The sequence below is a fragment of the Macaca nemestrina genome, chromosome 17 (genome assembly GCF_043159975.1).
Source record: "Macaca nemestrina isolate mMacNem1 chromosome 17, mMacNem.hap1, whole genome shotgun sequence".
In the NCBI taxonomy this organism is placed as follows: Eukaryota; Metazoa; Chordata; class Mammalia; order Primates; family Cercopithecidae; genus Macaca; species Macaca nemestrina.
In genome coordinates, this window is record NC_092141.1 from 71,600,679 (window position 1) to 71,626,641 (window position 25,963).

The 25,963-nt window shown below is 40.9% G+C and overlaps 1 protein-coding gene across 9 annotated transcripts in view; it reads left to right on the top strand.

Moving 5' to 3' along the window:
* The window catches only part of LOC105483058 (tousled like kinase 2), a 142,648-nt gene that overhangs the window by 36,742 nt on the left and 79,943 nt on the right, over positions 1 to 25,963 (top strand). For 4 of the 9 annotated variants that reach the window (XM_011743629.3, XM_011743634.2, XM_011743628.3 and 1 more), the window contains exons 3-6: positions 12,026 to 12,097; positions 13,480 to 13,549; positions 14,409 to 14,452; positions 15,520 to 15,615. In XM_011743629.3, the coding sequence (XP_011741931.1) occupies positions 12,026 to 12,097; positions 13,480 to 13,549; positions 14,409 to 14,452; positions 15,520 to 15,615 (282 nt within the window). The remainder of the gene's footprint in view (positions 1 to 12,025; positions 12,098 to 13,479; positions 13,550 to 14,408; positions 14,453 to 15,519; positions 15,616 to 25,963) is intronic. The other 5 variants (XM_071083390.1, XM_011743630.3, XM_071083388.1 and 2 more) reach the window with 2 other exon arrangements.

Sequence of the window (25,963 nt, forward strand, 5' to 3'; positions counted from 1 at the left end):
CCCTCACAAGGTAGGGCAGCCATAACAGATACCACAGAGTGTGTGGCTTAAACAACAGAAATTTATTTTCTTATAGTTCTGGAGGCTAGAAGTGCAATAGCAAGGTGTCAGCAGGTTTGGTTTCTTCTGAGGCCTTTCTCCTTGGCTTGCAGATGTCTGCCTCCTTCCTGTGGCCTCATATTGTAGTCCCTCTGTGTGCATACATGTCTGTGCGTGCTCACTTGCTCTGTCTCACTCTTTGTCCTGATCTCCTCTCATAAGAATACCAGTTTTATTGGATTTACGCTTCTATCTCCAAATACACTAAAGTACTGGAGATTAGGGCTTCAACACAGGAATTTTGGGAAGACATAGTTCAGCTCATAACAGGTTGTTATGAAGATTAAATGTCCTGATATACCTGGCCCTAGCAAATGCTACCTGTTTATTATTTTTTTATTATTACTTTACAGTAATAAGTAAGACATAATATATAATATTACTTTACAGTAATAAGTAATACATAAAAACCCAAACACTTTAGAAAAATCTTTTTATTTCAGAGTAATTAATTTGAGATTGGCAGGGAGTTGTACAAAATGTATAGGAAGGTTCTGTTCATGCACCCTGCATCTCTCCTCCTGTAGAATTCTAGTACATTATTAAAACCAAAACATTGACATTGATACAATCCATAGGACTAATTCAGATTTGAAGTTATACATGAATCATTTGTGTGTATGTGTGTGTGTGTGTGTATTACACTTCTAGGCAATTTTATCACATGTGTAGCTTGTTGTAAAACTGCAGTCAAGATGCAGAACTACTTCATCACAAGGCTCTTTCCTGCTATACCTTTGTAGCCACACCCACCCACTCTCCTTTGAAACCTTAATCCTTGACAACTACAAACCTATTTTCCTGTATAATTTCATTATTTCAAGAATATAATATATATAAATGGAGTCACAAAGTACACAACCTTTTATTTTGAGACAGAGTCTCTCCCTGTCACTCAGACTGGAATGCAGTGGTGCGATCTTAGCTCACTGTGGTCTCTGCCTCCTAGGTTCAAGCTGAGATCCTCCCATCTCAGCCTCCAGAGCAGCTGGGACTACAGGTGCACACCACCACGCTAGCTAATTTTTAAATTTTTTGTGGAGACAGGGTCTCACTATATTGGCCAGGCTGGTCTTGACATCCTGGGTTCAAGCAGTCTTCCTGCCTTGGTCTCCCAAAGTGCTAGGATTACAGGTGTGAGTCACTGCACCCAGCCTACAGCTTTTTGAGATTGGCTTTTTTCACTCAGCATAATTTCCTTGAAGTTCCAAGATTTTGCATGTATAAATAGGCCATTCCTTTTTATTTCTGTGTAGTGTTCCATGGTGTGGATATAGTACACTTGGCTTAACCATTGCCTCCACAAGGACATTTGGTTTGTTTCCAGTTTTTGGCTATTATGAATAAAGCTACTATGAACATTCTTATAGAGGTTTTTACACCAACATGTTTTTCTTTCTCTGGAATAAATGTTCAAGAGTGCAATTGCTGGGTCAAATGATAAGTTTTAGTGTTTTGTTTTGTTTTTTTTTTGAGACGGAGTCTTCCTCTGTCACCCAGACTGTAGTGCAGTAGCACGATCTCAGCTCATTGCAAGCTCCGCCTCCCGGGTTCACGCCATTCTCCTGCTTCAGCCTCCCGAGTAGCTGGGACTACAGGCGCCCGCCACCACGCCCGGCTAATTTTTTGTTTTTTAGTAGAGACGAGGTTTCACTGTGTTAGCCAGGATGGTCTCAATCTCCTGACCTCACGGTTCGCCCGCCTTGGCCTCCCAAAGTGCTGAGATTACAGATGTGAACCACCGCTCCTGGCGGCATTTTTAGTTTTAAAAGAAACCATCAAACAAAAAAGGCTTTACCTTTTTACATTCTCACCAGCAGTATATGTAAGTGATTCAGTTTCTCTACATCCTTGACAGCGTTTAGTGTTGTTGCTATTTTTTATTTTAACCATTCTTATAGGTGTGTAATGAAATCTCATTGTGGTTTAAACTTTTATTTCCCTAAAGGCTAATATGTTGAACATCTTTTCTTGTGCTCATTAACCATCTTTTTTTTTTGAGACGGAGTCTTGCTCTGTCTCCCAGGCTGGAGTGCAGTGCCGCGATCTCAGTTCACTGCAAGCTCCGCCTCCCAGGTTTATGCCATTCTCCTGCCTCAGCCTCCCGAGTAGCTGGTACTACAGGCACCTGCCACCTCGCCCGGCTAGTTTTTTGTATTTTTTAGTAGAGACAGGGTTTCACTGTGTTAGCCAGGATGGTCTCGATCTCCTGACCTAGTGACCTGCCCATCTTGGCCTCCCAAAGTGCTGGGATTACAGGCTTGAGCCACCACGCCCGGCCTCATTAACCTTCTTTACATCACTCCCCACCTCTTTTTTTTTTTTTTTTTTTTTTTTTTTTGAGATGGAGTTTCGCTCTTATTGCCCAGGCTGGAGTACAAATGGCATGGTCTTGGCTCGCTGCAACCTCTGCCTCCCGGGTTCAAGCAGTTCTCCTGCCTCAGCCTCCCAAGTAACTGGGATTACAGGCATGCACCATCATGCCCGGCTAATTTTGTATTTTTTAGTAGAGATGGGGTTTCTCCTTGTTGGTCAGGCTGGTCTCGAACTCCCGACCTCAAGTAATCCGCCTGCCTCAGCCTCCCAAAGTGTTGGTGAGCCACCGCCCCTGGCCTGCATCCTCTTTAGTAAAATGTCTGTTCATATTTTTTGCCAGTTTTCTAATTGGAATTCTTTAGATAGTCTAATCTCAAGTTCTTTGGTAGATGTGTGGCTTGAAAATATTTTCTTCCAGTCAGTAATTTGTTTCTTCATCCTGTTTACAGGGTCTTACTCTGTACTTTTGATGAAGTTCCATTTATCAATGTTTCCTTTTGTGGATTAGAGCTTTTGCTGTCAAGTCTAGGAACTGTTGGCTTAGTTCTAGGTTGTAGAGATTTTTCTCCCCTTTTTTCCTAACAGTTTTATGTTTTATATTTAAGTTCTTGATCTATTTTGTTTTTTCTCTTTTAAAATTTTATTTATTTATTTATCTATTTATTGTTATTATTATTATTATTTGAGATGAAGTTTTGCTCTTGTTGCCCAGGCTGGAGTGCAATGGTGTGATCTCAGCTCAGTGCAACCTCTGCCTCTCATGTTCAAGCGATTCTCCTGCCTCAGGCTACCAAGTTGCTGGGATTACAGGCACCCGCTGCCATGCCCGGCTAATTTTTTGTATTTTTAGTAGAGATGGGGTTTCACCACGTTGGCCAGGCTGGTCTCGAACACCAGACCTCAGGTGATCCACCTGCCTCGGCCTTCCAAAGTGCTGGGATTACAGGCGTGAGCCACTGCACTGGCCGAGTTAATATTTTATAAGGTGTAAGCAAGGTTTGTTTGTTTGTTTGTTTGTTTTTGCCTATGCATCTAGTTGTTCCAGTAACATTTATTTAAAAGTCTCTTTTTTTCAATTTATGTAATTTATTAAATTGCCTTTTTTTTTTTTTTTTTAAAGAGGGTTTTACTATGTTGTCCAGGCTGGAGTGCAGTGGTGTGATCATAATTCACTGTAACCTTGCACTTGCACTCCTGAGCTCCCGCCTCAGCCTTCTGAGTAGCTAGGAGCTAGGACTACAGACAGTGCCACCATGGCTGGCTAATTTTTTCATGTTTTTGTACAGATCAGATCTCACTTTGTTGCCCAGGCTGGTCTCAAACTCCTGGGCTCAAATGATCCTCAAGCGAGTGATCCTCAGACGATCCTCCCCCTCATGCTCTCAAAGTGTTGGGATCACAGGGGTGCACCCTATTAAATTGCTTTTGTACTTTTGTAAAAAATCAGTTGAATATATTTTTGTGAGTTTTTGTTTTGTTTTGTTTTGTTTTGTTTTTTGAGACGGAGTCTCGCTCTGTCACCCAGGCTAGAGTGCAGTGGTGTGATCTTGGTTCACTGCAACCTCCACCTCCTGAGTTCCAGCAGTTCTCTGCCTCAGCTTCCAGAGCAGCTGGGATTACAGGCGCCCGCTACCACATCCAGCTAATTTTTTGTATTTTTAGTAGAGACAGAGTTTCACCATCTTGGTCAGGCTGGTCTTAAACTCCTGACCTCGTGATCCACCCGCCTCGGCCACCCGAAGTGCTGGGATTACAGGCATGAGCCATCTCGCCTGGCCTTTTTATTTTTTTTTTGAGACGGAGTTTTGCTCTTGTTGCCAAGGCTGGAGTACAGTGGTGTGATGTCAGCTCACTGCAACTTCCGCCTCCTGGTTTCAAGCGATTCTTCTGCCTCAGCCTCCTGAGTAGCTGGGATTACAGGTTCCCGGCACCATGCCCAGCTAATTTTTGTATTTTTAATAGAGATGGGGTTTCACCATGTTGGCCAAGCTGGTCTCGAACTCCTGACCTCATGATCCGCCCAACTCAGTCTCCCAAAGTACTGGGATTACAGGCGTGAGCCCACTGCGCCCTGCCAAGGGTCTGTTTTTTTTTTTGTTTGTTTGTTTGTTTGTTTGTTTTTGAGACAGTCTTGCTCTGTCGCCCAGGCTGGGGTGCAGTGGCCGGATCTCAGCTCACTGCAAGCTCCGCCTCCCGGGTTTAGACCATTCTCCTGCCTCAGCCTCCCGAGTAGCTGGGACTACAGGCGCCCGCCACCTCGCCCGGCTAGTTTTTTGTATTTTTTTTTAGTAGAGACGGGGCTTCACCGTGTTAGCCAGGATGGTCTCGATCTCCTGACCTCGTGATCTGCCCGTCTCGGCCTCCCAAAGTGCTGGGATTACAGGCTTGAGCCACCGCGCCCGGCCGGGTCTGTTTTTATAAGCTGTGAGGATTAAATGTACTAACATAGAATGTCTTGCCTGTAAAGTGCTACATAATGTCAGCTTTTGAGGATTGTGTTTTAAAAAAGTGCTATGTAAGTGTTAGTTATTATTGTTATTACTTTACAACACAGCAAATAAATAATAATTTTTTTTTTTTTTGAGACGGAGTCTCGCTCTATTGCCCAGTCTGGAGTGCAGTGGTGCAATCTCAGCTCATTGCAACCTCCACCTCCTGGGTTCAAGCGATTCTTCTGCCTTAGCCTCCCAAGTATCTGGGACTACAGGTGTGTGCTACCACACCTGCCTAATTTTTGTATTTTTAGTAGATATGGGGGTTTCACCATGTTGACCAGGCTGGTCTCGAACTCCTGACCTCAAATGATACACCACCTCAGCTGCCCAAAGTTCTGGGCTTACAGGTGTGAGCCACCATGCCCAGTCAATAATAATTAAAAAAAAAGAATTGGATAAACTCAGTAGTTATTCCTACTTTGTAATTTTAAAAACAATACAGTTTCAAAAACTTTTTACTTGTGGTAAAATACACATAACATAAAATTTACTATCTTAACCTTTTTTTTTTTTTTTTTTTTTTTTAAAAGATGGAGTTTCGTTCTTGTTGCCCAGGTTGGAGTGCAATGGTGCTATCTTGCCTCACTGCAACCTCCGCCTCCTGGGTTCAAACCATTCTCCTGTCTCAGCCTCCTGAGTAGCTGAGATTACAAGCGCCCGCCACCACACTCGGCTAATTTTTATTTTTAATAGAGATGGGGTTTCGCCATATTGGCCAGGCTTGTTTCAAACTCCTGGCGTCAGGTGATCCACCTGCCTTGGCCTCCCAAAGTGCTGGGATTACAGGCGTGAGGCACCGCGCCCGGCCCTGAGCCACCGCTCCCGGCCCACCATCTTAACCATTTTTAAGTGCATAGTTCAGTAGTAAATACATTCACATTGTTTGCAGCCAATCTCCAGAACTTTTTTAACCTCAGAAATTGAAAACTAAAATGCCCATTAAACAACTCCTCATATCTACCTTCCCCCAAAATCCCTGGCAGCTACCATTCTACTTTGTCTCTATGAATTTGACTATTATAGGTGCCTCATCTAAGTGTAATCACAAAGTATTTGTCTTCTTGTGACTGGCTTATTCACTTAGCATAATGCTCTCAGGGTTTATCCATGTTGTAGAATGTAGAATTTCATGTATACACCACATTTTTTATCCATTCATTTGTTGATGGGTATTTGAGTTGCTTCCACCTTTTGGCTATTGTGAATAATACTGCTGTGAACATGGTTGCACAGCTATCTCTTTGAGGCCCTGCTTTCAACTGTTTTGGGTATATTCCCAGAAATGGAATTGTTGTATCATACGGTAATTCTGTTTTGGAGGAACTGCCATAGTTTTCCATAGTGGCTACACCATTTTACATTCCCATCAACAGTGTACAAGTATTCTAGTTACTCCACTTCCTCACCAATACTTGTTATTTTGTGGGGTTGGTTGGTTTTTTGTTTTCTTGGTAGTAGCCACCTCAATGGATATGAGGTGATGTCTTGTTGTGAGTTGCAGTTTCCTGAAATTAGTGACTTTGAGCATCTTTTCATGTGGTCGTTGGCCATTTTTTTTTTTTTTTTTTTTTTTTGAGACGGAGTCTCGCTCTGTCGCCCAGGCTGGAGTGCAGTGGCGCGATCTCGGCTCACTGCAAGCTCCGCCTCCCGGGTTCACGCCATTCTCCTGCCTCAGCCTCCCGAGTAGCTGGGACTACAGGCGCCCACAATCGCGCCCGGCTAATTTTTTGTACTTTTAGTAGAGACGGGGTTTCACCGTGGTCTCGATCTCCTGACCTTGTGATCCGCCCGCCTCGGCCTCCCAAAGTGCTGGGATTACAGGCTTGAGCCACCGCGCCTGGCCGGTCGTTGGCCATTTTTATGTCTTTGGAGAAATATCTGTTCAAGTCCTTTGCCCATTTTTTTTATTGGGTTGTTATTTTGTTGTTGAGTTGTAGCAGTTATTAATATATTTGGGTTATTAATGCCTTACCATATATATAAATTGCAATTATTTTCTCCCATTCCATGGGTTTCCTTTTTATTCTGTTGATTGTGTCGTTTAATGCACAGAGATTTTAAATTTTGATGCCTATTTTATGTATTTTTACTGTTTTTATCCCTATTTTTGGTGTCACATTCGAGAAATCGTTGCTAAATTCAACGCTATAACACTTTCTCCCTGTTTTCTTCCTTTTTTTCTTTTTTTTGAGACGGAGTCTTTGTAGCCCAGGCTGGAGTTCTGTGGCATGATCTCAGCTCACTGCAACCTCCTCCTCCCGGGTTCAAGTGATTCTCCTGCCTCAGCCTCCCGAGTAGGTGGAATTACAGGCGCCTGCCACCACACCCAGCTAATTTTTGTATTTTTTGTAGAGACCGGGTTTCACCATGTTGGCCAGGCTGGTCTCAAACTCCTGACCTCAGGTGATCTGCTCACCTCGGCCTCCCAAAGTGCTGGAATTACAGGTGTGAGCCTTCGCGCCCGGCATGTAGTAAGTTTTGAAATCAAGAAGTGTGGGACCTCCAACTTTGTTCTTTTTCAAGATTGTTTTGTCCGTTTGGGGTCTTAGCCCATTTATGCTTAGTGTTTCATTATTGGGTTGCTAAGCTTGTGGGAGTTATTTATATTCTACTGCTCAAGGTCATCACCAAGGTCTGAGTTTTCACAGAAAAAATTTGCAACCTCAGGCGTAAATGGGTTAATATAGTTTTTAATGGTAAAGCTTTAGAGATGTTACCATGAAAATGAAGAACGGAAAAATGTTTTTTATGATTATTGTTTCATGTTTTATTCAGTGCAGTAAAATGTAAAACAGGTAAGAGGTATAAGTTATAGAAAGGAAGATAAAACCTTGTTATTTACAAATGCTATGATTTTGTACCTAAACAATTAAATCGAAAGGAACTGGGCCGGGCGCAGTGGCTTATGGCTATAATCCCAGCACTTTGGGAGGCTGAGCTGGACGGATCACTTGAAGGCAGGAGTTCCAGATCAGCCTGGCCAACATGGTGAAACCCCTTTTCTACTAAAAATACAAAAAAATTAGCCAGGCGTGGTGGTGTGTGCTTGTAATCCCAGCTACTTGGGAGGCTGAGGCGGGAGAATTGCTTGAACTCAGGAGGCAGGGGTTGCAGTGAGCACCTTTGCACTCCAGCCTGGGCTACAGAGCGAAACTCCATCTCCAAAAAAAAGGAAAGGAGAAGACTGAAAATGATTATGAAGATTAAAAACCATGAAAATTGATAATTTCTGTATATCAGCAGTAACATAAAAATAGGAAAAAATTGCTTTTCAAATTAAGTGATAAACATGTTCTTATTTTACTCATAATTGTTTTGTTTTGAGACAACGATCTTGGCTCTGTCACCCAGGCTGGAGTGCAGTGTGCATTGGTGTGATCTTGGCTCACTGCAACCTCTGCTTCACGGGCTCATGTGATCTGCCCACCTCAGCCTCCACGTAGCTGGGACCACAGGTGCACACCACCATGCCTGGCTAATTTTTTGTATTTTGGGTAGAGATGGGGTTTCACCATGTTGGCCAGGCTGGTCTCGAACTCCTGAGCTCAAGGGATCCACCCACCTTGGCCTGCCAGAGTGCTGGGATTATAGGAGTGAGCCACTGCTCCTAGTCTGTTTTGAGTTAATTTTTATGTGGATGTGAAGCAAGGGTACAACTTCATTGTTTTGCGTGTGGCTATCTACTCCTGGCACCATTTGCTGAAAAGACTATTCTTTCCCTCATTGAATTGTGTTGGCACCCTTGTCAAAAATCATTTGACCACAATTATGGATTTATTCCTGGACTCTCAATTCTATTCCACTGATCTAACCTTATGCTAGTACTGTACTGTCTTGATTACTGTGGCTTTGTTTTAGGTGGTGAAGTATGAGTCTTCCTACTTTTTCAGAATTGGTTCCTAGCAATTCCATATGCATGTTAGAATTTGCCTACTAATTTCTACAAAGAAGTCAGCCCTGGCCTGGTGTGGTGGCTCACGCCTGTAATCCCAGCACTTTGGGAGGTGGAGGTGGGTGGATCACCTGAGGTCAGGAGTTCGAGACCAGCCTGGCCAACATGGCGAAACAATAATAAATTATTATTGTTTATACTATAGAATTATTTCTTCCTCTTGATGCTACTGTATATGGAATTATTTTCTTCATTTTCAGATTGTTCATTGCAAGTATTAAAAAATGGATTTTTGTCTATCAATCTTGTATTCTACAGCCTTGCTGAACTAGTCATTAGTTATAAAAGGAAGGCTCCTTGTGGCTGTTTTATGCCCTGGGTCTCTCCTACAAACTAGCCAGTCTGCAGTCTAGGCTGTATCTTCTTTACATCCTCTTTCCACTTGCCTAGTACCACAACCCCTATTGTTTTTGGGAACACCCTTAGACTGAAACTTGTCACACTCCTGTAAGTGAAGTTAGGTCCTTTGAGATACTCTGTGTTCCTGTTTCTTCCCTTAGGCAAAGTATCTGAGCCAGTGTTCTAGTGGTAGAGGTGGGGGCAATGGCAAGCTTTTCTGTGAATGCTACCCCAGCTCTAGGAGGGTGTGGGGCAGGTAGCAGCCTGGGGTCCTCTTGGCTTGTCTCTCCTGTTGTGGAACCACTGTCCCATGAGCTGGGGAAAAGGGTCTTTGGGTTCCCAGTATTCTCAGTGTATCATGCCTATGAAAGGGCCCCTTTTCCACAAGTAGGGATTGAGCAGAAGAAGGGAGCCCCTGCCTCTGATGGTACTTGCCCGAGACTTAGCCTTAGCAACAGAAGTCAGGGCAGGATGAGAAATGCTGAAGTTGCATCCCTCCCAGGAATAAAGAGAGCCCTCGGGGCTGAGTGCAGTGCTCACACCTGTAATCCTAGTACTGTGGGAGACTGAGGCAGGCAAATCACTTGAGGCCAGGGTTCGAGCCCCTCCTGGCAAATATGGTAAAACCCCATCTCTTGGGCCAGGCACGGTGGCTAACACCTGTAATCCCAGCACTTTGGGAGGCCGAGGCGGGCAGATCACGAGGTCAGGAGATAGAGACCATCCTGGCTAATATGGTGAAATCCCATCTCTACTAAACAAAATAAAAAAATTAGCTGGGCATGGTGGCGGGCGCCTGTAGTCCCAGCTACTCGGGATGCTGAGGCAGGAGAATGGCGTGAACCCAGAAGGCGGAGCTTGCAGTGAGTTGAGATTGCACCACTGCATTCCAGCCTAGGCGACAGTGTGAAACTCCATCTCAAAAAAAAAAAACACAAAAAAAACCCATCTCTACTAAAAATACAAAAATTAGCTGATTTTGTGGTGGCGTGTACCTGTAATCCCAGCTACTCGGGAGGCTGAGGCGGGAGAATCGCTTGAACCCAGGAGGCAGAGGTAGCAGTGAGACAAGATCGCACCACTGCCCTCCAGCCTGGACAACAAAACAAGGGCAAAAGCAAGACCCTGTCTCAAAAAAAAAAAAAAAAAAGCCCTCAGGCTTGGATTTTGGGGAAAGGGGACACTTGCGTTCTTGGCTGCAGCACCCAGAGCCTAGCTGATGGGGCTGGGAGTGGGATCTTTGTTCAGATTCCATAGACTGTCACTTTTCTGACTGAATTTTCGTAGAGTTTATTGAATAAATGTTTCTTTCTTTCTTTTTTTTTTTTTTTTGAGACAGAGTCTCACTGTCGCCTAGGCTAAAGTGCAGTGGTGTGATCTTGGCTCACTGCAACCTCTGCCTCCTGGGTTCAGGAGATTCTCCCGCCTCAGCCTCCTGAGTAGCTGGGATTGCAGGCATGCGCCACCATGCTGAGCTAATTTTTTGTGGTTTTTTTTTTTTTTTTGAGGTGGACCCTTGCTCTTGTCACCCAGGCTGGAGTGCAGTAGTGTGATCTTGGCTCACTGCAGCCTCTACCTCCTGGGTTCAAGCAATTCTCCTGCCTCAGCCTCCTGAGTAGCTGGGATTACGGGTGCCTGTTACCATGGCCTGGCCAATTTTTGTATTTTTAGTAGAGATGGGGTTTCACCATGCTGACCAGGCTGGTCTTGAACTGACCTTAGGTGATCTACCTGCCTCAGCCTCCCAAAGTGCTGAGATTACAGGTGTGAGCCACCATGCCTGGCCAATTTTTATATTTTTAGTAACGACGGGGTTTCATCATGTTGGCCAGCCTGGTCTCAAACTCCTGACCTCAAGTGATCTACCCACTACAGCCTCCCAAAATGCTTGGATTATAGGCATGAGCCACCATGCTCAGCCTGTTTCTTCATTTCCTGTTTGCCTTTAGGACTCAGAGACTTTGAGTGCTTGTTGTTTGATAATTTTCGCTGCTTCCATTGAGGAGCAGGTAGTGGAGCTTCCTTATACTGTTATTCTCTGTGTCAGTCTCCTGTAAACCTTTTTTGAGCTAGCATTCATGCCTCCATAAGGCTTAGCTTAGAAAAACATTTCCTTCATATGAGCTTTGACCATGCTTCATAAGGAACTCTTAATATACCCCTTAACATCTCAACTTTCAGGTACTGTTTTTTTGTGTTATAAGAGGCCAAGAGAGTTGATTTCTCATGTTTATTTTCCATAAACAATTTGGTACATGTGGAAGTACTATAGAAGGGAAAATCTGCACATGAGTACAGAGTTTGTAAAATAAATGAAAATAATGGTAGATAATTTTAATATGGAGGGTACAGCACCGCAGTTGAGTTCTATTCAGGTTGGCTTGAAGTTGATGCAGTTAACTTTTGCCTTCTCTGACCTGAGTTAGTCATCAGAATCATCAGGCTTTGGCCCGGTGTGGTGGCTCATGCCTGTAATCCCAGCACTTTGGGAGGTTGAGACAGGCTGATCACCTGAGGTCAGGAGTTTGAGACCAGCCTGGCCAACATGGTGAAACCCCATCTCTACTAAAAATACAAAGATTAGCTGGATGTGGTGGTGAGCACCTGTAATCCCAGCTACTTGGGAGGCTGAGGTGGGAGAATCGCTTGAACCCAGGAGGCAGAGGTTGCAGCGAGCCGAGATCATGCCACTGCACTCCAGCCTAGGTGACAAGAGTGAAACTCCGTCTCAAAAAAAAAAAAAACCATCAGGCTTCTTCTTCTTCAGTTTTACTATCCTCTTAAATTAAAATTTATTTATTTATGATTTTTTTTTTTCTTTCAGGGACCACTTAATAGTGAGTCTTCCAACCAGAGTTTGTGTAGCGTGGGATCCTTGAGTGATAAAGAAGTAGAGGTAAGAAGCTACGTTCATGGCAAGACTTTTCATACTTCCACTTTTGGGCGAGGCTTGGTGACTCAAGGCTATAATCCCATCACTTCGGGAGGCGGAGGTGGGCAGATTGCTTGAGGCTGGGAGTTCGAGACCAGCCTGGGCAACATAGTAAGAACTCATTTCTACAAAAAAAGCTTAGCAGGGCGTGGTGGTGCATAGCTGTGGCCCCAGCTACTTGGAGGCTAAGGTGGGAGGATTGTTTGTGCCTGGGAGGATGAGGCTGCAGTGAGCTGTGATGGCACCACTGCAGAGCCTGGGCGACAGAGTGAGACCCCCATCTCAGAGAAAAGATAGCACTGCTTAATTAACTCCCTGGGTGCTGTTAGACTGTGTGTCAATTGCTCCGCTTTGAGTTGTGTGCCCTTTGCATACGTACAGCTGTGATGTGGCCCTCATGAGTTTTTATTATTATAATCATGCGTGGATCTTATATATTTTAAAATTTTTGCTTAGTTGCCATCAATAAAGGATAGAAATTTGCAATATTGTTCCTGTTTAAATGGAAGATAAAATTGATTGACTGATTTTATTTTTACAACTTTTTTCGAGACATGGCCTCACTCTGTCATGCAGGCCGGGGTGCAGTGGGGCAATCATAGCTGATTGTAACCAGACACTCCTGAACTCAAGCAGTCCTCCTGTCTCAGCCTCCTGAATAGCTAGATGCCACCATGCCCGGCTAATTTTTTAAAATATTTTTATAGAGACGGGGTCTCGCTGTGCTGCCCAAACTGGTCTGGAACTCAAGCCATCCTCCCACCTCAGCCTTCAAAGTGCTGGAATTACAGACATGAGCCACAGTGCCTGGTCAAGATTTTTTGTTCATTTGCTTAGCTTTTCACAGCCCTCATGCACAAGGTTTTTTTTGTTTTGTTTTTTGTTTTTTTTTTTTTTAAGGCATATAACCTAGCTGCCTGTAGATAGGTCTAAGTGTAAGTCTGTAGCCACCTACTTTGCACTTTGCAGATCTCTCCTCTTTGGAAAAAAGATTGGATTTAAAGTAGAAGTACTGTAACAGCGGTTTTCTGAGAACTTAACGTATGGTGGACATTTGTCCTACATTTGTGCTCTATTAAATATCTTATGAAAGTTTTGTAGTACCTCTGATTTACAGATGAATAAACTGAAGCTCTGATATTTTAAGCAGTTTGACAAAAATTGTGTGGATGGGTTGGTTCTAGACCCTAATACTCTTTGATTATACTCAGTTTTAAGAGGAAGACAGTGATTCAGGACTTGTCTGGACCAGTTATATCTGTTTATGTATTTTGTGTATACTCGCTGTTTTCCTAATGTGAAAAATTTACCAAAATGCTAATTGTGACGTATATGGTTTTTAACAGACTCCCGAGAAAAAGCAGAATGACCAGCGAAATCGGAAAAGAAAAGCTGAACCATATGAAACTAGCCAAGGTAGTAATAATTTCATATCAACAAAAGTACTCAATTCTAATGTACTTAGATAGAATTTTCTAACTCAAACTAAATAATTAGTTTGTACACAGGGATTCCTGATAAAGGCGGTTTGTGTATCTTAAGGGAATATCAGACTGTTTATTACAGACTTGCCATTTGATATACACCTGACAAAACAGTGTTAGTTCTTCGGGGACTCTTTGTTTTCCCTGTTGTAAGCTAACAATCTTCTTAACCACAGGTTTTTCTTTACACCAAGCATATATTGTACAAAAAAGAGGTTATGTCAGAGTTTTAACTCTTAACTTGTGTTAGATCAGTGATTTGTTAATGACAGCCAGCTGGAACTGCTTCATTTACATTACTGTCCTTTCTGCCTGCAGATCTTCCATGGCAGTTGTTTAGTTGAATATTGGAACCCACTGGGATAAATCTGTAAACATGATGGTTATAATGCCAAATATCTTTATATAATCAAAGAAAGAAAAAATGGCTTGGCTTTTTTTTCTCCCATTCTAAGGAATAGAAAGCCCAGTCTTGTTGCATCCTTCTTATCTTTTAAAATCTGCAGATAGTTCATTTTGTCTTTGGGAGCAAAATTCTCCCAAAGTGACAAGAAAAATTACTGAATCTTAAAGCTGTGAAAAATTCTTCCTTTCACTGCTTGTTCAGTCCTTTATTTTATGGAGGAAATAGTCTGTTCTTAGGCTAAGGTATTTTGGCTCATTTGTTACAAGTAAAGGTGACGCTTGGGTTTATAGCAATGTATGTAGTTACTGAATGTATAGTACATTTTAGTGAATGATGGTTTATATGTGTATTGGAAAAACTGTATTTACTTTGGTTTCATTTTCAGGGAAAGGCACTCCTAGGGGACATAAAATTAGTGATTACTTTGAGGTAAGTTACATTTTTTGAAAAAACAAACAACAAAAAAAACCAAACAAAAAACCAAACTCTGTAGTGATTTTTTTTAAAAAACCTGAATCCTTGTGTTCATTTGAGGCTTTAGAAAGTAATATTTTGGCCAGGCGACGTGGCTTATGCTTGTAATCCCAGCACTTTGGGAGGCCGAGATGGGAGGATCGCTGGAACCCAGGAGTTCGAGACCAATCTGGGCAACATGGGGAAACCCTGTCTCTACAAAAAAATAGAAAAATTAGCCAGGTGTGGTGGCACACACCTGTAGTCCTGGCTGCCTGGGAGGCTGAGGTGGGAGGATCACTTGAGCCTGAGAAGTTGAGGCTGCAGTGAGCCATGATCTGCACTGCAGCCTGGGTGACAGTGAGACCCTGTCTCCCCCAACCCCCAAAAAAAGAAAGAAAGAAAGTAATGTTTTGCCTTTACTGTACTCTTCTTCCCTTTCTCCCCATCTTCATCAGTTAATGCTGCCCCATCTCTCAGTAAGAGAAAACTGCTGCTGCCTTCCTAAATTTAAATTTATTATGTGTCTTGTCTGTGATGATGTAAGAATTCACAAATGAGGTGATTTTTCTCTTGGCCAGACGAGGTTTTGTGTCTTACGAAGATTGAGGTGGAATGACTTGGACTCTTCTTTTGTCCTCCTCCCTTTAGTCCAGTGGAACATGTAGTGAGTTCCCTGACCCATCGTTAGTGGTTACTAAAGACACTAACATCCACTGCACCACTGCATTTCTGCTTCGTGTATTTTGAGACAAGAAGGGAAAACATTCTTCTCTCATGTCCTTTCAAAATCATGTATACCTTCAGCTTTCTAGCCATGTTTTCTTTATATCTTGGTATATTTCTGCTGGAGCTCCTTCTTAAAAATCTCATTAAAAAGTTAGCAGAATTTGACTTGTGTGGCATTTTCTCTCTAGAGTAAGATGTATTAACTTAAAGGGGCCATATAATTAAGATCTGTTTGTGTATTAATCTTTTACTCTCCTTATCTGAAGCATAGTACTGTTTTGAATTATTCATATCCGTTTTTCCCTGTTGGCCAGTTTGCTGGGGGAAGCGGGCCAGGAACCAGCCCTGGCAGAAGTGTTCCACCAGTTGCACGATCCTCACCGCAACATTCCTTATCCAATCCCTTACCGGTAAGCATTCACCTGGAGAAATTTGACACCTGTTGTAGGAGACAAGATGCCCAGAAACACTCAAGCAAAGTTTCTCTTTCATTAATTACCCACAGGGAATGAAGCATTAGGGAGAAGAGTTCATAGTTTTACCTATGAATCCCTTACTTAGATTCAAATCTGTATCAGTAAATTAGCTTTTTACAGAAGAGCCAATCCTATTATCTCTATATAATAAATTACCTCTAATCCTACAGCTCAGTAGTCTGTCAAAGAATTGATTCCAATCGAAACATTAGGTTTTTTCCCTTGCCAAATTTGTATGTTCCTGTAGGGTTTTTTAATTTTAAAATTTGACCAGCTTCTGGCATAATTGAGTTTTCTCCAGAGCTTACTCAGTAATGTACTAGAAAAACTAATGCTATACAGATTTGTGATAGGTTTGTTTCCAGCCTGTAAGAGAGATCTGAAGGTCTTAAAAACATACCTAAGTTAGTGGTTCTCAGTTGGTGGCAGTTTTGCCCCTCAGGGACATTTGTCAATAACTGGAGTCATTATTGGTTGTCACAGCTCAAAGGTATGGGGATGACACTATAGGCATCTACTGGGCAGAAGTCAGGGATGCTGGTAAACATTCTGTAATGTTAGGACAGCCTCCCTGCAAAAAAAAAATTACCTCGTCCAAAATATCAGTGGTGCCGAGGTTGAGAATTCCTGAGTAAGCCAATGTAGGAGTATGTTTATTTGCTCCGGTGTCTTCGCATTATTTGTTGATACTGTGTAAGACTTCTTACTCAAGAGTGTGCTCTATCCCCTGATGCCTTAGGTATTGCCTCAGGTGGGATCTTGGGAGACAGGGTCTCTGGGACAGAAGTTTTTATTTTAGATCACTGATTTTTAGGAAGTTGTTTTTCGTTGCCTTGGTAGAGTTGTGTAATAGTACTCATTTCCCAGGCAATTTAGGCTTCTGTATTGTTAAAGTATTTTAAAATCTACTTCCTCCCCCTCTACTGTCTCATAAAAACCTTCATTCATTAGGATTATTGTAATTATTGAAGCACTTATGAAAACATAAGTTAAACTTATGAAAACAACTAAGAAGTTTTGGCTATTACTGTGTCATCCTTGCCATATATATGTAATTTTCTTTTCTTTTTTCTGAGACAGTCTCGCTTTGTCATCCAGGCTAGAGTGCAGTGGTGCGATCATGACTCACTGCAACCTCCGCCTCCTGGGCTCAAGTGATTCTCCCAACTCATCCTCCTGAGTAGCTCATACTACAGGCATGTACCACTACGCCCGGCTAATTTTTTTATTTCTTTGTAGAGGCGTGGTTTCACCATGTTGCCCAGGCTGGTCTCAAACTCCTGAGATCATGTGATCTGCCCGCCTCCACCTCCCAAAGTGTTGAGATTACAGGCATTAGCCATTGTGTCAGACCATCCTTGCCATAGTTTAAAATGTTAGAAATGTTTGATGATAGAGCCAATTTGGGCAGGTTGAGGTTTGTTAGATAACTGTTGAAGAGGCCTGTGTCTCTGTTTTTCTTAAGTTTCAAACCAGTTAAAGTCTAACAGACATTAAATGAGATTGCAGATTATCTATTTGGGACAGATATGTTTTATAGAATTTGTCAGTGTTGTGTATCACTCTTTTCTTCCGGAAATCCCCTTTTCATTTGGTTTTTAATGGTGTGACCACCCATCTCTCATGTGTCAGTTTAGGTTGAATCTTACCTGAAGACAAAAGAGATGAACGCAATAATCTGTAGATATTTTTGCCAGCTATATGAATGTGGCTGAGCCTCATCATCATGCAAATCTGAGTATAGATGAGGTGTTAAAATAGGAACCAAAGCTTAATCCTCCACCTTTTCCTTGCTTGCCTCTAGGCTACTCAGCATGGTTGGAGGAAAACACACACGCCAAGGTGACTGACTGATCTTCAGGTCATGAGCACTGGCCTCATGTGTACCTCTCACTGCCTGCCAGTCCTACTGTATTTCTACTTAGTTCCCTTTCCTCCATGAATATGTCCTGTTTTTGTCATCTCCTGCAAATCTCCAGCAATTCTTCTACTAACTGATGGCCTTCCTTTTTTATGTTACTGAGAAAATAGAAACGATCAGAAGAGCATTTCCACATGCTCCTACCGCAGATTTGCCAAGCTCCTTGCATCAGTACCCACATCCATCTGCCTTTGAGATGAATGAACTTGCTAGCCCTTCACATGGGTCTGGTCTCCCCAATAATTATGTATCCAGCTGTCTACTTGACATTTCCACTTGTACTGCTTGAGCATGTCCAAAAACGAACTCTTGCTTTCCCTGCCCTACCATAACAATAACATTGAACTGCTCTTCCTGTAATCTGCCTTGTCCTGGTAAATGACAGGTAACACCATCTGGTTTTTCAGGTCACAACCTCATGCCCCAAATGTAATCCATCAGAAAATCCTGGTTTTCCTTTAAAATGTATTAGAATATGACCACTTTTCTATTTTTCCAGTTCACTGTATTAGCTTTCAAAGTAGTCTCCCTGTTTTTGCCCTTGTTTCACCTAGTCTGAATGTAATAGCCCGAGTAAGTGTTAAAATGTTCAGACACATCCTAGCACTCCTCTGCTCAACACTTCCTAGACTGAAGTCTTCATGTGACCTAAAAGCTCTTGCGTGATCTGTGCTCCCCACCGTCCACCCGATTCTGACATCTGCAGCCATTCTCCCTCTCCTTCATGCCACTGCAGCCACACTGGCCTCCTTGAGCTCTGTGAAGAATGCTTTTGCTTCAGAGTCTTTGTACTTGTTATTCCCTCTTCAGGAACATTCTTTTCTCAGATATCAGCAATCTCTTCTTCAGGTTGTTGCTCAAAAATGACCTTAGCCGAGCGGTCTCCGTTAGCCAGCTTCTCTAAAATAGCAGTCCCTCATACCTTGTCACTTTGTTCCTAACTGTACTTTATTTTAATTCTTGTTATTGGTACCTGACACACCCATACATTTTAATATATACTTAAATTTTTTGTTGATTTATATTTATATATACAGAGGAGTACACATTGTAAGTCTACAGTTCACATGAATTTTCACAAACTCTACAAGCACAAGAAATATTACCAGTGCTGCAGAAGTCCCCCTGAGTTCCCTTTCAGTTACCCCCTCCCTGCCACTGTGGGTAGCCACTAGCCTGACCTCTAACAATATAGATGAATTTTTTTTGTATCTTGCATAAAAGACATTCAGTGTATACTTTTGTGTCTGGCTCCTTTTGTTGCATGTTACTTTTGTGAGGTTTATCCATTTCATTGTCTATTTTGTAGGTCATTTATTGTCATTGGTGTGTTATAAGTTTAATTTTCATTTAATGATTTATATATTTTAATTTTCAACTCTATAATTAGTTAATTGCCCGTCTTCCCACTATAATTTTTTTTTTTTTTTTTTTGAGACGGAGTTTCGCTCTTGTTGCCCAGGCTGGAGTACAGTGGGGTGCGATCTTGGCTCACTGCAACCTCTGCCTTCCGGTCTCAAGCAATTCTCCTGCCTCAGCCTCCCGAGTAGCTGGGACTACAGGCATGCGCCACCACGCCCAGCTAATTTTTTGTATTTTTAGTAGAGGCAGGGTTTCACCATCTTGGTTGGGATGGTCTTGATCTCTTGACCTTGTGATCTGACCACCTCGGCCTCCCAAAGTGTTGGGATTACAGGCGTGAGCCACTGCACCCGGCCTAGAATGTTAATCTCATAAGAAAGGAGATTTTGCTTTGCTTCGTTTACTGCTGTCTCTTGTTACATAAAGGTGTAATTTTTAAACTAATTTCCCCCACTTGACATGTAAGCAATAATGTCTCATTTCATTTTCAGTGTCCAGCATCCAAAACAGTGCTTGGGACACAATAGGTGTTCAAAATTGTGCTGACAGGGAAGAATAGATGGATAAAAAATTATTTTCACCTTTTTTCCTGTAAAAGATTATTTTGTATTTGTGTTAAATATAAAAAATACAGAAAGTATGTAAAACATGAAAGTTTTTATACAGGAGTTGGCAAAAGACAGGTCACAGCTGGCTAGCTAGGAATGATTTTTATTTTTTTAAATTTATTTCATTTTAATTTATTTTATTTTTGGAGACAGAGTCTCACTCTCTCTCCCAGGCTAGAGTGCAGTGGCGCAGTGTTGGCTCACTGCAACCTCAGCCTCTTGGGTTCAAGCGATTCTCCTGCCTCAGCCTCCTGAGTAGCTGGGATTACAGCCGTGCACCACTACGCCTGTCTAATTTTTGTATTTTTAGTAGAGATGAGGTTTCGCCATGTTGGCCAGGCTGGCCGCGAACTCCTGACCTCAAGTAATCCACCCGCCTTGGCCTCCCAAAGTGCTGGAGTTACAAGCGTGAGCCACCGCACTTGGCAAGCTCAAAGTGATTTTTAGATGTTTAAAAGGTTTTAGAAACGAAGGATATGTGACAGAGACTGACGTGGCCTGCGAAACCTAATATATTTCTGTCTGATCCTTCACAAAAAAAGCTCCCAGAAAATCACTATAAAGTTAACTCTGTGTAATTGTTACATAGGGAGGTAAACTATTTCCAGCAGCTGGAAACCTACATGCGGTTCCCTGATCACAACTCCCACTACCCTAGAAGTGATCACTCGGCTAGTTTTTGTGGTAATCATTTTCGTTTTCATGTAGTTTAAACTATCCATGTATGAATCCATAAACAAAATAGTTTAGTTTTGCCAGTAAGTAAACTCAGTGTTTAAATCTTACGAATTTTTATTTTTGGCTGTTCTATCAATTATTAAGAGCGGTGAGTATATTCGTATCTCTCGCTGTGATTGTGGAAGTTGTCTGTTTCTTATATTTATATTAAATTTTGTTATATGTATTATGATTCTCTTCATCTCTTTAAAGCTCTTTGCTTTATTTTTCAATTTTAATTTTTATTTTTGAGACAGGTTCTCGCTCTGTTGCCTCGGCTGGAGTGCAGTGCACAATCTCAGCTCACTACAACCTCCGCCTCCTGGGTTCAAGTGATTCTTGTGCCTCAGCCTCCCAAGTACCTGGGATTACAGGCATGTGTCACCAAGCCCAGATAACCTTTTTGTATTTTTAGTTGGGGTTTCTCTGTGTTGGCCAGGCTGGTCTAGAACTCCTGGCATCAAGTGATCCGCCTGCCTCGGCCTCCCAAAGTATTGGGATTACAGGTGTGAGCCTCCGAGCCTGGCTGAAGCCCTTTGCTTGAAATGTGGTTTATCTGATGTTTAATATATCCAAACCATTGTGAGGTATAACTATTTCCATTCTTAATATTGTCAACTTTGCATTATTATGTTTTCTTTCTTTGGCAAATACCATGTAATTAGATTTTTTTCTCTTAAGTCTAAAATTTTTCTATTATCCTATTTACATTCATTATAATTACCACTCTATTAAGTTTAGATATATCATTGTTTAATGTGTTTTTTATTTATCCTGCCTCTTCTGTGTTCCTTTTTCTTTAATTTCTTGCCTTCATTTAGATTGAATTTTTTTTTAAGTCATTTTCTATTTTCCTTTTCTACTAGTAGCTAGGCTGTCTTTGGTGTTTCTCTTAGAAAGTACCACTTACGGCCAGGCATGGTGGCTCATGCGTGTAATCCTTGCACTTTGGGAGACCTGGGAACCCTCGTGGGAGGATTACTCCAGCTGAGGAGTTCGAGACCAACCTAAGCAATATAGTGAGACCCCTGTCTCTACAAGGCAGGCAAATCATGAGGTCAGGAGTTCGAGACCAGCCTGGCCAACATGATGAACCCATACCTCTACTAAAAATACAAAAACTTAGCTGGGCTTGGTGGCAGGTGCTTGTAATCCCAGCCACTCAGAAGGCTGAGGCAGGAGAATCTCTTGAACCCGGGAGGTAGAGCTTGCAGTGAACCGAGATCGCGCCACTGCACTCTAGCCCTGGTGACAGTGCGAGACTCCGTCTCAGAAACAAACAAACATTTAAAATTAGCCAGGCATGGTGGCATGCACCTTATAGTCCCAGCTACTCAGGTGGCTGAGGTGGGAGGATTCCTTGAGCTTAGGAGGTCGAGGCTGGAGTGAGCCATGATCACACTACTGCACTCCATCCTGGAGCATAAAGTGAGATCCCGTTTCAAATAACCCCCCCCCAAAAATAAATTACCACATGCCAAAATTTGAAGTCAGTTGTATCTTTATCCTCTACCAAATAAAATCATGTCCTCAGGACACTAACTGTTTACTCTGCTACTGATTTGGTGGTAGTGGTGTATGTTTTTATTTTGCCTTTTTTTGGTCTCATAAAATATTATTGTTTAATGCTATCAGTGTTCGTTTAGGTTTATCTGTGTATTTACCTCTTTGTACTTCTTTCCTTTTTGCATCCTACACCTTCCACCTGGGGTCACTTTCCTTCTGCCTAAGTATTCCATTAGTATTCTTCTAGAATATATCTGTTAGGGATTAACTCTCTAGGTTTTTGTTTACTGAAATAACTTTATTTTGCTCTTATTCCTGAAAGGTATTTTTGGCTGTGTGTGTTTTTAGGTTCGCTTTTTTTTTCTTTTAACACAATTGAGCAGTAATTCATTACCATGTTCTAACCCTCCATTGTTACTCTTAAGAAATCAGCTGTCATTTGCCTGTTGTTTCTTTGAAGGTATCTGCTTTTTTCCCCCTGACTGCTTTAAAACTTGTTAGCTATGGTGTTCTGTAGTTTTATGATAATGTGTCATTTCATTTCTCTGGCTTGTGATTTATTGGACTTCTGGAATTTGTGGGTTGGTGTCTTTCATTAGTTCTGAATAATTAGCCATTGTCTCTTTGAATATTATCTCTGATTTGTTCTTCTTTTCCTTCTCTTATGAAATTATAATTAACCATACATTATACTTTATAATTTTATTACCATGCCTTTTGACTTCTTTTTTTGTATTTTTGTTCTTCTTGTCTTTATATACTCCATCATGGGTAATTTCTTCTTGCCTTTCAGTTCCCAGATCCTGTTTTATTGTTTCTAATTTGCTGTTAGCCCTATTGAATTGGTTACTGCCTTTTGAAGAAAAAGAATTACATTTTCTGCAGATATTTTCAAGCCTGTCTTTTATTTTTTAAAATATGGTAGACACAATTATTTTATAATCTGTTTGATAATTCTAGCATCTGAAGCTTTTATGAATCTGTTTCTGGTGTCTCTTGTTTTTCTTAGTTGTTGTTCATGGCTTTATTTCTTTTATGCTTTGTATTTTAACTGTGTACTCCTCATTGTTCTTGAAAAATTTTTGGGGGGTTTCTTCAAGATCTAGGATGAATGAAGATTTATTACTACAGGGAAAATTTTTATTTGCTCCTTCCGAGTACCTAGAGATTTTACCTCTTTTATATACCACTTTAGTGCATTTATAGCTTATATTTTGTGTAGTTTGCTTATTTTGTTTGCTTTATTTCAGCTACTGGGAAATATTGATTTGGATTGTGTCAACATTTCTCAAGAGAACCCCCAACTCTTACACTGCCAAGGCAACTTCCTTGCAGCCATCTGAGGGTGGGGGTAATTTTTCTTCTGGTTTACCCTTTCCTTGAGAATGTAGGTAGCTCTTTGGAGGCCCAGCTTGAAGTGGGAAGGGTTTCCTATTGAACCCTCTCCCTTGGGTGGGCTGGGCTTTGGTCTGTGACTATCTGCTTGATGTTGCCCTGAAAATGGAAATTCAAGATCTGCAGGTGCCCTTAGGTCATATGTGGCTTTGGTGTTTCTTTTACCTGTCTGATGTTCCTAATTTCCCTTAGATTTTGCCCTGGCAGATGCCTAATATTTAATCAAGTCTTCAGTGCTTTTAATGTTTTTTGTTGTTATTGTTCGCCCATATTTTATCCCATCTGTATAGTTTGTTTTTTTTTTTCCCCAGGGAGAGGTTGGTTCAAACAGGAAAGGCTATAGCCTACGTAGGATATTCACATAAATGTTTTTAAATCTTTCAATCCTTGGCAGGTATTTATTGAATATATGGCAGAAGGTTTAATTTTACTGTTGCAGCTCATTCTCCCATGCAGTGAGAATGTTGTCATCAATGGATATCACAGGTGTTCTAGAGCCTGAGTTTAAACTGTTATATTTGGTGGGGTAGGAGTGTTGATCATGAGGAGGACTCTATTCATAGATTCAAAAACTAAATTTCTTTGTCAGGATCATTTTACTTTTATTTTTTGACATGAAAACGTTAAAGAACTATTCCTGATTAAGGAAAATTATTTCTTTTATTCATGCAGATTAGGAAAGTTCAACAATTCAGAAATGGTGAAATAGAAAGTTCCCTCCAAAAGAACTGTTATTAGAGAGTATGGTGGGCAAATTTTTCTGGACTTTTTGAGATATACACGTATGTTTATATAATAGGTTTTCTTATTTCCATTGTATTACTTTATTTAACCAATATCTTGTAAACATTTGTGTTCTATAAATAGTGTAATGAACGTCCTTATACATACTTCTTAACTTACAAATTTTTCCCAGATAAATCCCCTAGTTGTAATTCCCAAGTCAGAATATGATCATTTAAAAATGTCATCACATAAATTGTTAGAAGGTTATTAGCAGTTTGAGAGTACCAATTTTTTCACACCCTGCTAATACTGAATTTTATCATTGTAACCTTTGCATAAAGAAAAATACCTTGTTTTAACTTGCATTTGTTCATTAGTTATATATATTAAACATCATATGTTTAATGGCCTTTTGGATTTCTCTTTTAATGCTTGTTCAGGTCCTTTGCATATGTCTCTTTTGAAATATTTGTGTGTTTTTGGTTTTTGTTTTACTGATAGGTAAAGCATTATTTGTTAAGATTTAATAAATTATTTATATTATTGATTTGTTATATTGTAAATATTTTTGCTTGTTTGTAATCTTTTCTTTTTATGTTGACTTTTACCATTCAGATGTAAAAAAATTGAAGTAGTTAAATTTATCAGTGTTTTTCCTTTATGATTTATGGGATTTTTCTTATTCTTAGATGTTCCCATATGGTGTATGCCTGTATGGTGTGTGTTTGTGTGTGTGTGTGTGTATGTGTGTATTTTTTTTTTCTTTTGAGACAGGGTCTTGCTGTGTTGCCCAGGCTGGAGTGCAGTGGTGTGATCTTGGCTCACTGCAGCCTCTGCCTCCCGGATTCAAGTGATTCTCATGCCTCAGCCTCCCGAGTAACTGGGACTACAGGCACGTGCCACCATGCCCAGCAAATTTTTGTATTTTTAGTAGAGATAGGGTTTTGCCATGTTGGCCAGGCTAGTCTTAAACTCCTGACCTCAAGTAATTTGCCCACCTTGGCCTCCCAAAGTGCTGGGATTACAGGCATGAGCCACTGTGCCCTGCCCATGGTTTATATTTTTAATGTCATGTTTTAAAAATCCTTTACAACTAGAAAATTCTAAAAGCATTTGTTTATTTTTTCTTCTTGTAATTTTTATATGTTATGAAAGGTAGGAATCTATTTTTCCCTTTTTTTCTAATGTCTGCGCAAATGTCCTACCATCTTTTTAATAAGTTCCCACTGATATGAAATGCACATTAATCACAAATTATATATCCATATTATATAGATCTGTTTCTGAATTCTGTATTCTGTGCCACTGGTCAATCTGTCTGTTTCTATATCTGTATGATACTGTTTTAGTTAATGTAACATTGTAGTATGTTTCGATATCTGATCAAGTTTCCCTGACACTCTTTCTGAAAAATTATGTGGCTGATTATGATTATTTTTTTAAGTGAACCTTAGAATTTATTGTGAAATCCCACAAAAACAACTGCCCAAGAAAGCATGAGAGAGAACCTAGATGACTACTGTACCACCATAAGACTATCCCTTGGAAGAGAAAAAGGCCAAAAACAAAATTAAAACCTTAAACTTGGGTTTTAGAGAAATTTGATGTTTGTAGAATCTGAACCCAGGAACATGATATTACCATTTAATTTAGATCATTTTTAATATTCATCTGTGAAGCTGTATAGTTTGTCTTCATAGGTGTTCTGCATGTTTCTTAAGTTTGCTTTCAAGTATTTTACAGATTTTTGTTTGCTACTTTGAATCTGCTTTTCCTTCTGTTACATGCTCTGATTAAAATCAGTTGGGGAAGCTATCGATTTTAGTGTATTTATTTTGTATTTGTCCGTCTTACTGAACTCCTTTTAATTGTTATAGTAATTTTTCCATTGATTTGGTTTCCTTTGTGAATAGTTATATCATCCAAAAATGACACTAAAAATCTTTGATTTCTAATATTTTTACCTCATTTTTTTTCTTTTTTACATTGGCTAAAACTTTTATAATGTTTAATATGAGAATATGTTACTTTGGTCTTGTTTTCTAGC